At 48.3% G+C, this 14,425-nt stretch overlaps 1 protein-coding gene across 5 annotated transcripts; it reads right to left on the bottom strand.

The window, feature by feature from the left end:
* Nucleotides 1–629: 629 nt before the first annotated feature.
* FAM156A (family with sequence similarity 156 member A) lies at nt 630–13,620 on the bottom strand. Of its 5 annotated transcripts, none has more exons than XM_055266805.2 (5): nt 9,624–13,620; nt 9,239–9,312; nt 8,417–8,509; nt 2,401–2,572; nt 630–2,081 (listed from the first exon to the last, which is right to left on the bottom strand). In XM_055266805.2, the coding sequence occupies exons 4-5, from the start codon at nt 2,413–2,415 to the stop codon at nt 1,323–1,325; spliced, it is 774 nt and encodes a 257-aa protein (XP_055122780.1). In that variant the 5' UTR covers nt 2,416–2,572; nt 8,417–8,509; nt 9,239–9,312; nt 9,624–13,620; the 3' UTR covers nt 630–1,322. The 5 variants fall into 5 exon arrangements, with proteins under 5 accessions (XP_055122780.1, XP_055122782.1, XP_055122783.1 ...); XM_055266807.2 differs by having other exon boundaries at nt 10,572–13,620; XM_055266808.2 differs by having other exon boundaries at nt 11,403–13,620.
* Between the last annotated feature and the right edge of the window lie 805 nt (nt 13,621–14,425).

Below are 14,425 nucleotides of genomic sequence, written 5' to 3'. Positions count from 1 at the left end.
GACTTTTGCAGCAAGACAGCTCTGGGGACTACCTAAAACAGACTGACACAAAGCAGAATTTGTTTTCAGTTCAGAGGAGTCACACGGGTACTGGCTGGGTTCACATCTCAGGATCCTGCAGAGGTTTAAAAAAAAAAAAAAAGGTAGATTTAGTCATTTGTGCCTCCTGAAATTAAAAGACACACATGTCTAAATCCCAATAAAATGTTGGAAGAACCCAAGGATGCTCTGGTTCTCACAAAGCAGGTGCAAACTGCTGCTCAGGTTCACCCACCCGGGCCCACCACACAACAAGCAATGGCGCCGCAGCCCCTAAGCCAGGGCACCAGCACCAACACGCAGGGCTCTCACCGTGGGCGGCAGACTCTGCTTCCACATCTCCTGTGCACAGGAAGCCTCTCTTCGAAGCCATGGCCCTGCCTCGCTGATCTGGATGCTGGTCCCGCTGCAGGGCTCAAACAGTGACTGGGCTGTGTTCTCTGGTGCCCTCCCTCCCCCGTTCCCAGTCTCCACAGCATAGAGCTTCCCTCAATAAACCCGGATCCCCTGCTGGGAGAGTTCAAGGTAGCCAGCTCAGATCTATTGAGAAACAAACCAATACTGAGGAACAAACCTGAATTCTACACCCATTTTCCATTCCTACATCTATTTATTTGGTATTGATGATAAGGAACCCCGTCAAAAATTCCTGTAAGGGAGAATACTACTCGACTGTTAGGGGTATTGCAACATTTACATACATGTAGCTTATCACATACATAAACATTTACGCAAATAGTACAGCGGTGAACCACCAAGTTCTCATTCCACATTCCTTTCCCACACTGTGTTTAGCTGCCCATTCTTGAAACTGGATCTCAGGGCAGCACATTGCATTTCAACAGGCCTAGTGCTGCTTCTCAGAGGCAGTCAACCCAATGGTGCAAAAGCACGGGACAGCGACAAGGCATTCACACTACACAGACATGTGATCTCTTACTGACAGCAGGAAGGGAAGAGAGATGGAGATCCCGGGTGGGAAAGCGACAACATGCATCACAGGAGCCATGTGAGATGCGGCAAGGACCGCTGGTACGCAGCGTCCCTTGCCAAGGAATGTCTCACAGCCATCCGAGAATGACAGGCACGAAAGATGAGGACCTTCCTCGGGTCGGTCAAGCATCATGCTGGGAGGATTCCCACGTGTCCCGGTACACAGGTCCTGGCACTCATCCGACCACAGCTTGCTGTTTGGTCCCCAAAATGGGCCCACACCCAGGCGCTGCCAACACGGCGGCTCCGTCTGAGTCCCTTTGGGTCTCCATCCCATGTGGGTGCACGTCTCAGTTTTCCTCTAACCACTGCTTGAGCAGCCTCTGAAACATTATTTTGCTCTCCTGCTGCCTCTCTCGCTGGCGCTTCTCCTCTGTCTCCTGTGGTTGGAGTGCCGCTTCAGGCAGAGGCCCGGGCTGGTTGGTGCCTAGGCTGAGAGTCAAGCCACTGAGGCCCTGCACCAGTGTCTCCCAGGAGGAGGGATGTGGGGCCCTGTTACTCTCCCCAGGGATCCCAGAAAGATTCGGCCTGTGGCTCTGGCAGTATCGACATTCACATCGGAATCGATTCTGACTTCTGTCACCTAACGGGGAGATTCTGGCTTCCCTCCCAACAGCATAGGGGGCCATGTGATCACGGTGTCTCCTCCTCACATGCCGCAGGAATGCTTTCTTCCTCTGAAGGAACTCCAGCCTCTCCCACCGCCGCTCTTCCAGCGTCTTCTCCTCTCTGTACCGCTGGCGGAGCAGCCCCTCTGGGAGAGGCACGGCCTGGCTGGGGCCAGGACCGGGGCTCAGGTTACTGAGGCCCATCATCGGCTGTTCTGAGTACGAAGGCTGAGAGGGCGCTGGACCTTCCTGGGAAGTCTCTGCAGCTGTCATCAGGGAAGATTTGGAAGGCGATGCTGGATTCCGTTTCTGGAGTGGATCCATGGAGGTCTGGTCCCAGCTGGAAGCTCCGCCAGGCCCTCGGGTCCAGAAAAGGAGATGAAGCTGGAGGTTCTCAGACACCAAGAAGGTAGCGAGGAACGTGTGTGGGCAGAACCCAGACTGCAACGCAAGGTGATAAGAAAACACAGGATTATTCATCTTACTCGACCTCTCTGTCCCTCCACTTCCTGTGTGTAGAATGGGCATTACAGAGAGACCCTGTCCTAGGCTTCTTCTGAGGATGACGTGAGATCACACATCTCGCCAGCTTAGAATATTAATGCCATCTAATAAAGGATTTAGAAATGATACCAATTAATGCATCCACGTGACACGGGGTGCAAAAGGATGTGATGCAGTTCGACGATGTCAATTCCCTGCTGACATTTTCCAACCCCTTCCCAAGCATCATTTGTAGAATAATCAATGTGTGACTCACAGGTGCTCTGCCCATGAGCGTTCATTTTCATCCATTCACAAGGGAGACTTTTACTCGACTGTAAGCGCTTGCATCATGGGGACACACCCTTTTGTATGTTCGCCTTCCCGACCACTGGGTTTGCATCTAGTCGAAAAGGCTGCTCATGCCTATGGAAATCGTTTCCAAATTCCTAGTGTGGATAAGAATTTATTTTGCTAAACAACAGAATTATGCATAAACCCCCAGGAGACTTCAAACAGAAAAACACATAGATGAATTCAATTAATCCAGAAAAAAAAAAAAAGCTGGTTCTTTGAAGTGATCAATGAAATTGATACACCCGTGGCAGGACTGGCTGGGAAAAAAGAGGGCAAAGAAACAAGTTACCAATATCAGGAATGCAAGAAGAGATTTCACTCCAGACCCAGAAAACATAAAAGGGTCAATATGGTAAGAATACATGCAACTCTACAGATTCACATTCCACAGGTCAGAGGAAATGTAGCACATACTTGAAAACCACAAGCTACGGAAACTCCCACAGGATGGGTTTCAAACACTGAACTGTGTGCACAGTCCTATATGTTTTAAAGAAGTTGAATTCACAGGCAAACACATTTGCAAAAAGATCTCTGGGCCAAGACAGTTTCACTGGCCAAGTCTACCAAACATTTAATGAAGAAATATCACCAACTTACACAACTTCTTCTAGGAAACAAAGCAGAGGGAATGCGCCCCACTGATTTTATGAGGCCAGCACCGCAGGGATACCAAGAAAAGGACAGACCAGTATTCTTCCCTAATACAGGCACCAAAGTATTCAACAAAACCTAGCAGTTTGAATTGAGCAATATGTGAGAATAATAATAAGCCACGATCAAGTGGGTTTTATAGCGGGAATGCAAGGGTTGTTCTTCCCACACCTGAAAATCAATCAGTGTAACCCACAGATTGAGAGATCAGATGAAGAACAAAAATGACAGGATCACATCAAGCTATGCAGAAAAACCATTTGGTAAGATTCAAAGTCCACTGGTGATATAAAAGCTCTAGCACACTAGGAACACAAGACAACTTCCTCAACCTGAAAAAGGGCGTGTACAGTCAAACCTACAACTAACAAGCTACTTAATGGTCAACGACTGGATGCTTTCTGCCTAAGGACGCGAAACACGCAAGGACGTCCACTCTCACCACAGCTATTCAACATCGCGCTGAGGCCTAGTCAGTGCTATAATGCCTGAAGAGTCATGGCACACACCGGAGAAAGCAAGAAACCAAAGTACTCCTTTTCATAGGTCCTGTGATCGTCTACATGAAACAACCAATGTATCTCCCCCAGACTCTCAGAGCTAATAATAACTTAGTGCTCATTAATGAGAGCTTAGCAGCGATACAGGAGAGAAACTCAACACAGGGAAAACAATCCTATGAGTAACTGGAAACCTAAATTTAAGAAATAATACTGTTTTACAAAAGCTGCAAACACAATGAAATGCTTATGTATAAAGCTAAAATACGTGCACGGGGTCTGTATGCCCAAAACTATTAAACGGTAATGAAAAAAATCAAAGAAGATTTAGTTAAACGGAAAGAAACAATGTGTTCCCATATTTAAAGACCCAAAAAGGTTAAAAGTCCATTGTCCCCAACTTGATCTGTAGAATGAATGCAGTGCCTGCCAATCAGAATCCTTGAGGGACATTTGCATGCATAAACAAGCAGATTCTACAATTCACGTGGAATATCTGATGTTTCAAAAAAAGCAGAAGGGATTTTAGAGAGATGATATTATCAGATTTTCAGATTTGCTCTAAAGCTGTAATAATCGAGATTGCTGGCTTACAGGGGTAGACGAGTAGATCCATGGAATAAAATAGAGACCATGAATCCATCCATAGAAATGTGTCCAATGAGTTTTGACATGGATGTGAGAGGGAATCCAATGGAGAAGGGATAAGCTTTTCAGTACATGAGGTGGCCTATCCTTATGCAAAAAGATGCACCTCAACCTCAACCTTTACACACAATTAAGGAAAAAGGGTTCAGAGACGTACACGCCAAAGTTCAATACTAAGACTTTTGGTAGAAACCGTAGGAGGACATCTTTGTGAGGGGAGGCTAGGACATGACCTGAGATGCATGATCCGTGGAAAGGAAAGATGGATGAATAGGGATTTGGCAAAATTTAAAACTCTGGCTCTGGCCGGGCGTGGTGGCTCCTGCCTGTAATCCCGACACTTCGGGAGGCCAAGGCGGGCAGATCACTAGAGTTCAGTTGTTCAAGACCAGCCTGGCCAACATGGTGAAACCCTGTCTCTACCAAAAAATACAAAAATTAGCTGGCATGGTGGCACATGCCTGTAGTCCCCAGCTACTGGGGAGGCTGAGGCAGGAGAATTGCTCGACTCAGGAGGCAGAGGCTGCAGTGAGCTGAGATCGAGCCACTGCCCTCCAGCGACATAGCGAGCCCCTGTCTCTAAATAAATAAACAGAACAGAACAGAATACAATACAATACAACACAACAAACACAACACAACACAACACAACACAACTTTGGCTGTGTAAGAGCCAGTGTGTTCAGAGAATGAAAATCAAAGCTGCACCACTAGGAGGAAATGTTTGAGAATCACCGACCTGACAGATCTTATATCCAAAATACATGGCGCATTTTCAAAACTCCACAATAAGAAAATCAACACCCCAAATAGAAAATGGGGGAAGGACTTGAATGGGAGCGCAAGAAACCATATTTAACATCATTCAGCATTAGGGGAATGCAAATTAACACCATGGAGACTGGCAAGGCCAAGCGAGGAGAACATGTTGGGCGACTGGAACTCTCACACTTTGCAGCTGGGAGGGCGAAATAGCACAGCAACTTTGAGAAGCAGTTTGGCAGTTTCTTGTAAGTCAAACAGATGTTTACCATAGGACCCAGCCATCCCACTCCTGGGTATCTACCCTAGAGAAATGAAAACTTAGGTTCACCAAAAAGCCCGCACTGAATTGTAAAAGCAGCTCGATGCGAAACTGCCCCATACTGGACAGAGGAAAATGAACACCTGTGGTCTTCCACACAGTGAAACTGCCTTCGTGAAAAAACAACAGCCTATGACAGAGGCATCTGACACTCATCCGAGATGTTCATCGGGCCAAAAGAAGGAAGCCCGCCTCACAAGGCCACAAACTGTATGGTGTCATTGACATAACACTCTCCCCAAGACAAAACTAGAGGGAAGGAAACAGATCACTTTACACCAGGGATGATGGACGAAGAAGGGGTAACCGCAATGGGGCAGTTCCAGGGAGTGTCCTGGGGTGATGGGACTGTTCTGGATCCCAACTGTGGTGGTGGTGACAAGAATGTATGCCCGTGTCAAAGCTCACAGAACTGTACTCCTGAGGGGAAAAAAGTCAATCTTGCTGTAGGTTAAGTGAAAAAACCCAATGGCATATTTTGCAATAAGAATATCTCTCTGTATTGTTTTGATAAATACATCTTGGATGAATGCAACCAAAAATTGACATTAAATGCTAAATGGAAACTTTAGATCAGCCTCCCAGGCTCTATTCTTTTGACAAACGTGGAAACCAAGAATTCACTAGTTTTCTTCCGAGGATACTGGTCCTTTGAATGTTTATTCACCAAATCGTGGCTATCAGCACACACTGGGGCAAGAAAGACAGAACCGTATCAGGAACAGTTTGAATATGTACTGAACACAAACATATATAAACACACACACACATCCCAGAAAGAGTTCTTAACTTTTCAGAAATTGCAATCTATCTTTCCTACGAGTTAGTTCCCTGACATCCTTTGGGCCACCACTATCTGACACAAACAGTTATGTGTGAAACGTTTGGAAAATGATCTTAACCCAATTATCTCCCAGCCAATTCTCATGTGTCACAAGGACTCTCTCAGGATCTATTTCTACATGTAGAAAGCCAATTCTCAGAGAGAGAAAAGACCTTACAACCCCCACCCCCCACGTTTCTTTTGCTGTTTTGTTTGTTTGTTGTTTGAGGCAGGGACTCGCTCTGTTACCCAGTCTGGTGTGCAGTGGCAAAATCTTGGCTCACTGAAACCTCTGCTTCCTGGGCTCAAGGGATCCTCCAGCCTCGGACGCCGGAGCAGCTTGCACTACAGGCGTGGGCCACCATGCCCGGCTAAGTTTTATATTTTTTGTAGAGACGGGATTTCGCCATGTTGCCTAGGCTGGTCTGGAACTCCTGAGCTCCACATGATCTGCATGCCTCGGCCTCCCAGAGTGCTGGGATTATAGGCGTGAGCCACTGTTCCCAGCCACAAACACTTTTAGGAGAAGAAATGTGTGCCGGGTGTGGTGGCTCATGCCTGCAATCCCAGCACTTTGGGACGCCGAGGCAGGCAGATCACCTGAGGTCAGGGGTTTGAGACCAGCCTGGCCAACATGGCGAAACGCCATCTCTACTGAAAATACAAAAAAATTAGCTGGGTGTGGTGGCGGGCACCTGTAATCCCAGGTAATAGAGAGGTTGAGGCAGGAGAATCACTTGAACCCAGGAGGCGGAGGTTGCAGTAAGCCGAGATCGCACCACTGCACTCCAGTCTGCGCAACGGAGCAAGACTCTGTCTCAAAAAGAAAAAGAAAAAGAAAAAGAAAAAAAAGAAATAGTAAGATTCTGGAGACATCAACTGACAACCGGCCCGCATAGTCATCGCTGTCTTTTCTCTCTTTTTCCCTCCAGCAATTTTGTGAAATGAAACATTTTACCATCCTGTGTGTAGGTTCATCCAGAGATTCTCAAACCACACCCACGGAGTTGCTCATGATCCCTGACAGAGGCATTAAGGACAGTGAGGCCTAGAGAAGTCTGTTGTGTGTGCGGAGGGGAGAAGCTGCAGCAATACATGGGACTTCCCTTCCTTCATCATCTCACCAATGTCATTTCTTCAACAGGCACTTGCCCCCAGGTAAAAGACCTTGTATCAAAAATCTCTGCATGAAACACCACAGCCTCAAGTTTCCTGCATCATGTCATGCAGCTACTGAAGAGAGAGAAGGACTACTGGAGACAGGGAACCCAGACAGTTTACCGGTCAGACCTTCAGCATGAGAGGTGATGTCTCTGGGCACCAATACCTCACTGTGATGGTTTTATCGGTCAACTCGGCCAGGCTTGGTGCCTGGTCCCTTTTGGTCAAATGCTACTCTAGTTGTTGCTGGGAAGGTATCTGTGGACATGATTAACATTTACAGTCACGCTGGGCACAGTGACTCACGCCTGTAATCCCTGCTTCGGGAGGCTGAGGCGGGTGGATCACTTGAGGTCAGCAGTTCCAGACCAGCCTGGCCACCGGGGTGAAACCCCATCTCTACTAAAAATAAAAATTAGCCGGGTATAGTGATGGGTGCCTGTAGTTTGGAACTGCCATGGCCCTTGGCAAGACTTTCACCTCTCATTCACCCTGCGTGACTCAGCTGAGATAGCACTTCTCCCAGGAAGCCTTCTCCAAGCTCCTAAAACGCCCTGTATTTCCCCTGTCCCAGCCCCAATCCCACTCGGCTGTCAACAGATGGTTATTTCTCTGTCAACCCACTAGCCCAGGAGCTGACAGAGGCCAGGGACTTTGTCTTGTTCACCCATCACAGAGCCTTGAGTGAGCCCAGTGGACATTCACAAGTATCTATCAAATGAAACAAGAAGGATGTGGGGCCCGTGATAAACATCTCACTGAGTATGTCAAGTCAACCCTGCAGAATCCATATTTTCCCATGTTGCAAAGGCAGAAATTCCTGCATGGAGAGGTCAAGTAACTTCCCTCAGATCACACAACCACTCAGGGACAGAATTCCCTCCCAGGTCTCCCTGACTGCAGATGAACACACCCTGGGTGGCACTGCCTCTCTGGGTGTTCAGCCTCCCCTGACACCTAAGCGAGAAAGTAATCCTGAAGGAAGAGTTCAGACAGCAGAGTCCTAGGGGCTGGCCCGCATGTCCACAGCTGCCCCGGGATCGGGTGCAATGCTGCGAATCCTTACCGTCACTTCCTCCTGGCCAGTTCTGTTCCCATGCCAGAAATGCTGCACCGAACGCACCTCTCACACTCCCCACTCTCATTCGCTTCAATTCTCCTGTGCGGAAGGAGAAAGAGAACAGCTAAGCAAGTGAATCCAGACTACGCCCTGGAGATGAGCGCCAGGAAGAGCTTTGTGTTTCTTTTGAAAATTAAGCCAGTCCCATGCGATGCTTTTTTCAATCTTCCACAAAGATATGAGATACCCTTATAAAGTGCATTTATTTCAGTTTAAAGACACAGATTTCATTTAATAATCCCAATTAAATATGGACTTTTTTCTAGAAATGGCAAAATCCTACAGCAAAATGACTAAGATCCGTGCAAGGTTGCTGGGTGCTGAAAACTGTGCTCCTAGTCTCATGCCGTGTCATGGCAAAGGAATCTGACTCCTAGCCACGCAACGCCACACAGATTGAGGAAAGAGTCTGTCCTACACACGGCTTGGAGACGTTCTATATTTTTGATATCTACACCGATCATCCCTATCCTACTGGGTCTGGAGTGGAGGAAATACAATTTTTAGCAGCTTTGTAACAAAAGAACAGGTAGTCAGTAAAGCCAGCAATGCCCACTTCTAAGAAAGAAAGAAGAAAATGAAGCCAGCAGTGAAGCGTGGTGCTGGCATCAGGGGTCTCCCAGCAGGTGAGTACACAGAAAAGCAGCGGGAGTACAACTGGGAGTCCAGGGAGGGGAACGGGGCGGGACCAAGAAGAGTGGCCAGAGCAGCAAGAGGAAGACAAGGAGCAAGTCCGCTCTGGCGAGAATGGAGCTTGCCTAGACTCACCCAAGGCAGTCAGGTCGCTGGATTCACGAGGCCGATGCTGTGGGTGTAGGCCGAGTGACTGCTACACCTTTCACCTACAAAAGAAAATAACCTCACTGGCCAGGTCACATTCCTCCAGGTATTTACTGAGGGCCCACTCCATTCAGCGGTGCCTTCAGTGAATTATCCAATGCAGCCCCATCCCAAGGAGACATCTCAGTCTGAGGAATAAAATATTGTCCAAGGAGCCAGGAATGGTGGCTCACGCCTCTAATCCAAGCACTTTTGGAGGCTGAGGCGGGAGGACTGTTTGAGCCCAGGAGTTTGAGACCAGCCTGAACAACAGGGCGAGATCACCGTCTCCACAAAAAATTGTTAACATTTAGCCAGGCATGATGCTGCATACCTGGGGTACCAGCTACTAGGGAGGCTGAGGTAGGACGATCACTTGAACTCAGGAGGTTGAGGCCAGTGCAATCCGGCCTGGGTGACAGGTGAGACCATCCCCCAAAACAAAACAAAACAAAACAAAAAGACAACTATGGCAGGCATGAGACGGGGGTACTTCTGACACAGAAGAAGTCAAAACCACCATAGCCCAGGTGGCCAGGAACAGCTTCTCCCAGGGCTTGCTATGATATATATTCTCATCCCCAGTTGCAGATGAGGTAACAGGATCAGAGAGGTTAAGCAACTCACTCAAGGTCACACACCTAGGGAGTGGTGGTGACCAATTCTCACTGAGGTCTGCTGAAATACAAAAGCCACTTCACTATTTGTGACACCAATCTCTCTTTATATTGTCACCCGTTTTAATTCGCATTCACAGACATATACTTACCTGTGGCTCTCCTTACCTTCATATTCTCATAAGCGGCTAAATATGGTTTAGATTTCATTTTAGCACATCAGGCCTTTCCCTTAAAGAACCTAAATTTCCCGTGCCCGGCACGATTGCCCAGCCCAGAAGTGAACACTTATCTCAAATTAATCTTCCAACCACACACTAAGGAAAGGAAATGAATTACTGCCATGTAGAGATTTAATTTGGGTACTTCACGAATTCTGAACTACGATTTGAAATATAACCACTGTCCAACCAGAAACAGTAAAAACAGTGCTTCCCTATGGAAAGTATTCACAGGACATTTTATTAAATGCCAAAGCATTCTAGGTCAAGACACACTGCCCGTTTTACAGGGAGGTGTAAAGATTCTGCTCCTAAGAATACAGTAATCCTTTCTCTCACCACTGCTAGCGCCCTGATAAGCTCAGCCAAGGAAGGCCATTCACTTTTCCTTTTGCGAGCAAACATACCAAACTACCCTCACACCCACGCACAAATCCAACGCACCCAACAGGGATATGTTAGTAGAGGGAAATGGTACTGGAGATGCAAATGGAAATCTGTGCCTACTCAGAGCACCACATTTCTGATGGCGCAGAGGGCTACCGCCCAGGGTCGCCTGTACTCCAGCAAGGTGGACGGCGGAGAGGCCCTCCTTCTCTAAACATGAGACCCTGTAGCTTGTGCGGCTACTGGACACAAATGGCCTGGACCATTCATTGAGCACGAATGCAGGAATCACAGCGCCCATTAAACGCATGTCTACTCATATGTCACATCATGACCGTCTCTCTGTCACACGTCCAAGAAAGGGTCTGTCGGACGGTTTGTTTCAATAGAGGCAATGCAGTCCTCCTTGAAAACCCTCCAGTCACTGTGTCTCCTGCTGTGCGGTGGGAGAGGAGGTGGGGAGGGAGGTGATGCCAAGGACACGGTGATTTCTGAACCCGTTGAACATGATCCTAGCCCAAGTGCAGCCCGGCCGGCTACGAATGCCCGCGGCGTCTCGGGATCCTCTTTCTCCGCTGAAAAAGAGCCACCCCCAAGCAGAGAAAGAGAACAACGCCACCCCCAGAGTGCACGACCGCCATTCTCATACTGGCGAGATATGGACGACGGGGAAAACCACCCGCTTCCTCCCAAAGCCCCGCTCCCAGCCGGCCCAACCCAGGGATTCGAGTCCCAAGACACCCCAGCCTGTGCTAGGGACAGCCTCGGTCTCGGCCTCTCGCCCTGTCTCTCTGAAAGTCTCTCCCACCCACCCCTCCTCCCGCCCCCGCTCTCAGTCTCTCCCGCGCGCTCGCTCGCTCGCTCTCCGTCTCTCTCGGGCTCTCTCACGCGCGTTCTCGCTCCGGAGCCGGTTCCAGCCGTCCAGGCGCCAGCGCGGCGCCTCGTTTCCTCTGCCCTGGAAACGCAGCGCGGCCAGCTCTGAATTGAAGGGTTAAGACAACCGGGAGGAGCCGCCCACCGACAGGCTAGAAGGGCCGCAGCGCGGAAGCTGGCGTCGGCGGGGTTGAGCCGGCGTCACAGGGATGCGACGCAGGCCAGAAACTGGATCTTCGATTGGCTGCCGCGAACCGCCGGAGCTGGGAGAGGGAGCGAGTGGGCGTCTATGTGAGAGCGGCTGGGTGTTTTGTCGCGAACCACGCCGCCCAGCTCGGCTGAGACAGAGAAGGTGTGGAGGCCGCACTTTCCCGAAGTGCGCCGCAGCGTTCCTGGAGCGGCCCTTTCGGGAGCGTGTCTCATGAACTGGACGAATGCTTCCGGAGGCTATGGGAGAGACTCCAGGAAGCGGATGTGACTTCATGGGCGAGGGACGAGGGAACTGGGCTGGAGACACGGGAGGAGGCCGATTTCTCCTATGATTGGCTGGGAGATTTGCCTTAGGTTGCGCCTCTGAGAACCGATACCTGGCGTTTCATTTTCGTTATTTACTGTGTTTGCATGAGCGGTACAGGCACCCTTTAAAGACAAAAACCAAACAATTCAAGACATTGAAATTATTCAGGCTACTGCCGTAGGGAGAGCGCCCCAGAAGGGGAAACCACACTGTCGGGGTAAGCGTGGAGCCGGGGGGTGTCTTTCACTTTCACAGGAAGGAGTAGACCGGTTTTAGTGGGGAGATTTATGGGGCAGGGGTTGTTTTTGTAATCAGCGGAAGTCTCAGCCAGCTGAACAGGGAATGTTTCTCTCTGTGCCTAGCTGCTTTCAGGAGGACAGACGTCTCGTCTAGGTGAATCATTTCTGAGACAAAAGAACAGGGAGTGGTTGGGTCGGCCATCTGGGAGCCATGGCACAGAGTGGACAGGCAGCATCCCTTATATAAGTCCCATGGATAATATTGGTCCTTTGTGGTCAACGATTTCCCAGAACACGAAAGTGTGCAGAGATTTCTTTACCGTGGCGTATGTCAGGAGTCAAGCGACATGCAACGTTTGTCCTAGCAGATACATGAATAATAGATTCCTTTTTAACCCTGGAAGAAGACACCCCGTGAACAGAGTTTATAGTTCTCAAAAAGTAATATTTTTGTGGTTTAAGTGAAGGAAGGAAACATGAACTATTATCCCAGAATATTATCATCATTTCATTATACAAATGAAGTAACTGAGCCACAGAGAGGTTAAGTAACCTTCCCAAAGTCACAGAAGATATTTAAAAAATGGTGGAGTCTCAATTTAAATCCAGGTGTCTGTGACTTCATCCCCTTCGTGCTGTACAGCCATACACTGTCATTTCCAAATCCATACATGTGGCTTGATCCTCTCCCTGAATCTACAGATTTCCTGCGCCAACTGACAACCCCACAGGCTCGTTGCACTCACCTCCTCCCATCCAGCATCCTAGGCAGTTGGAGATGACTTCCCAGAAAAGAGTGTGTTAGAGAACTTGGGTCCCAAAGGCCCTACCCCATCCCCTGGAAGGAGAGGTGGGCTTCAAGAGGAAGATTAGAGGATTTGAAGGGAGAGTATGTTTGTCTGAGAGACAGGCTGATAGGCCATTATGGCACACACGTGATAATAAACACCAGTTACTTTGAATTTATGTTTTTTTTGTTTGTTTGTTTTGTTTTTTAGTATTGGCAATAAATGCCGAATGGTGGTGATACCAAAAGCAGATAGGTAAAATCAAGCCACTGTATGGGCAAGTTGAGACATTCCCATTTTACCTGGGAGGACCTGACAAGAAAATACCACTCTGTGGTATAAAAGGAGAACTGTCTCCTAGACTCAACAAATGAAACAAATCAGTAATTTTTTCTAATTATTCTTATTCTCCTATTACAGATGAGGCACGGTAGGCACAGAGAGATTAGATCAGCTCTGCGAAGTCATTCAAGTCATAAGTTGCTGAGTCCCATAGCAAGTACTACTCTGCATGTCCCAAAGTGAACCCACCCATCCCCACTCTCGGCATGCCTGCCCCTCCACCTGTGCTGCTGGACTCAGTGACAGGCACCACGTTCCACCCAGCAGCTTGGGCCAAAGATCTTGAAAGCCATCCTTGATTGCTGCCTCTCTGTCACCACCCCCACAGTGACTAAACCTGGCCAGTTCGACCTCCCAATTCTTTCTAAGTGAGCTCTTTTATTTTTTTTTGAAACTTTTTAAAAAAAATTTATTTATTATACTTAAAGTTCTGGGATACACTTGCAGAACGTGCAGGTTTGTTATATAGGTATACATGTGCCATGGTAGTTTGCTGCACCCATCAACCTGTCATGTAGGTTTTAAGCCCCACTTGCATTAGGTATTTGTCATAATGCTCTCCCTCCTCTTTCTCCCCACCCCCCGACAGGCCCTGCTGTGTGATGTTCCCCTCCCTGTGTTCGTGTGTTCTCATTGTTCAACTCCCACTTATGAGTGAGAACATGTGGTGTTTGGTTTTCTGTTCCTGTGTTAGTTTGCTGAGAATGAACATGAACTCATTCTTTTTTTTATGGCTGCATAGTATTTCATGGTGTGTATGTGCCACATTTTCTTTATCCAGTCTGTCATTGGTGGGCATTTGGGTTGGTTCCCAGTCTTTGCTATTGTAAATAGTGCTGCAGTAAACATATGTGTGCATGTGTCCTTATAGTAGAATGATTTATAATCCTTTGGGTATATGCCACCAACAAGTCATAGCTCATCCTCTTGCCACCAGTCTTGACCCCGTCCTGTGCATTCTCAGTGCCAGTGTGTGAGGCAACTTCTTAACTCCTTATCTGGTCATGTCAAACCTTTTCAAATTCTACTAGGGCTACCTGCTGCCCTTAGGATAAAGTCCAGCCTCCCGGACTAGGGACATCAGACCCTGGCTACCCCCAAATGCATCCTCCATAGCAGATGCCTCCTCCTGCTGCACCCACCCTCAGTATT

The sequence above is a fragment of the Symphalangus syndactylus genome, chromosome X (genome assembly GCF_028878055.3).
Source record: "Symphalangus syndactylus isolate Jambi chromosome X, NHGRI_mSymSyn1-v2.1_pri, whole genome shotgun sequence".
In the NCBI taxonomy this organism is placed as follows: domain Eukaryota; kingdom Metazoa; phylum Chordata; class Mammalia; order Primates; family Hylobatidae; genus Symphalangus; species Symphalangus syndactylus.
This window is presented reverse-complemented; position numbering and strand designations above follow the sequence as displayed.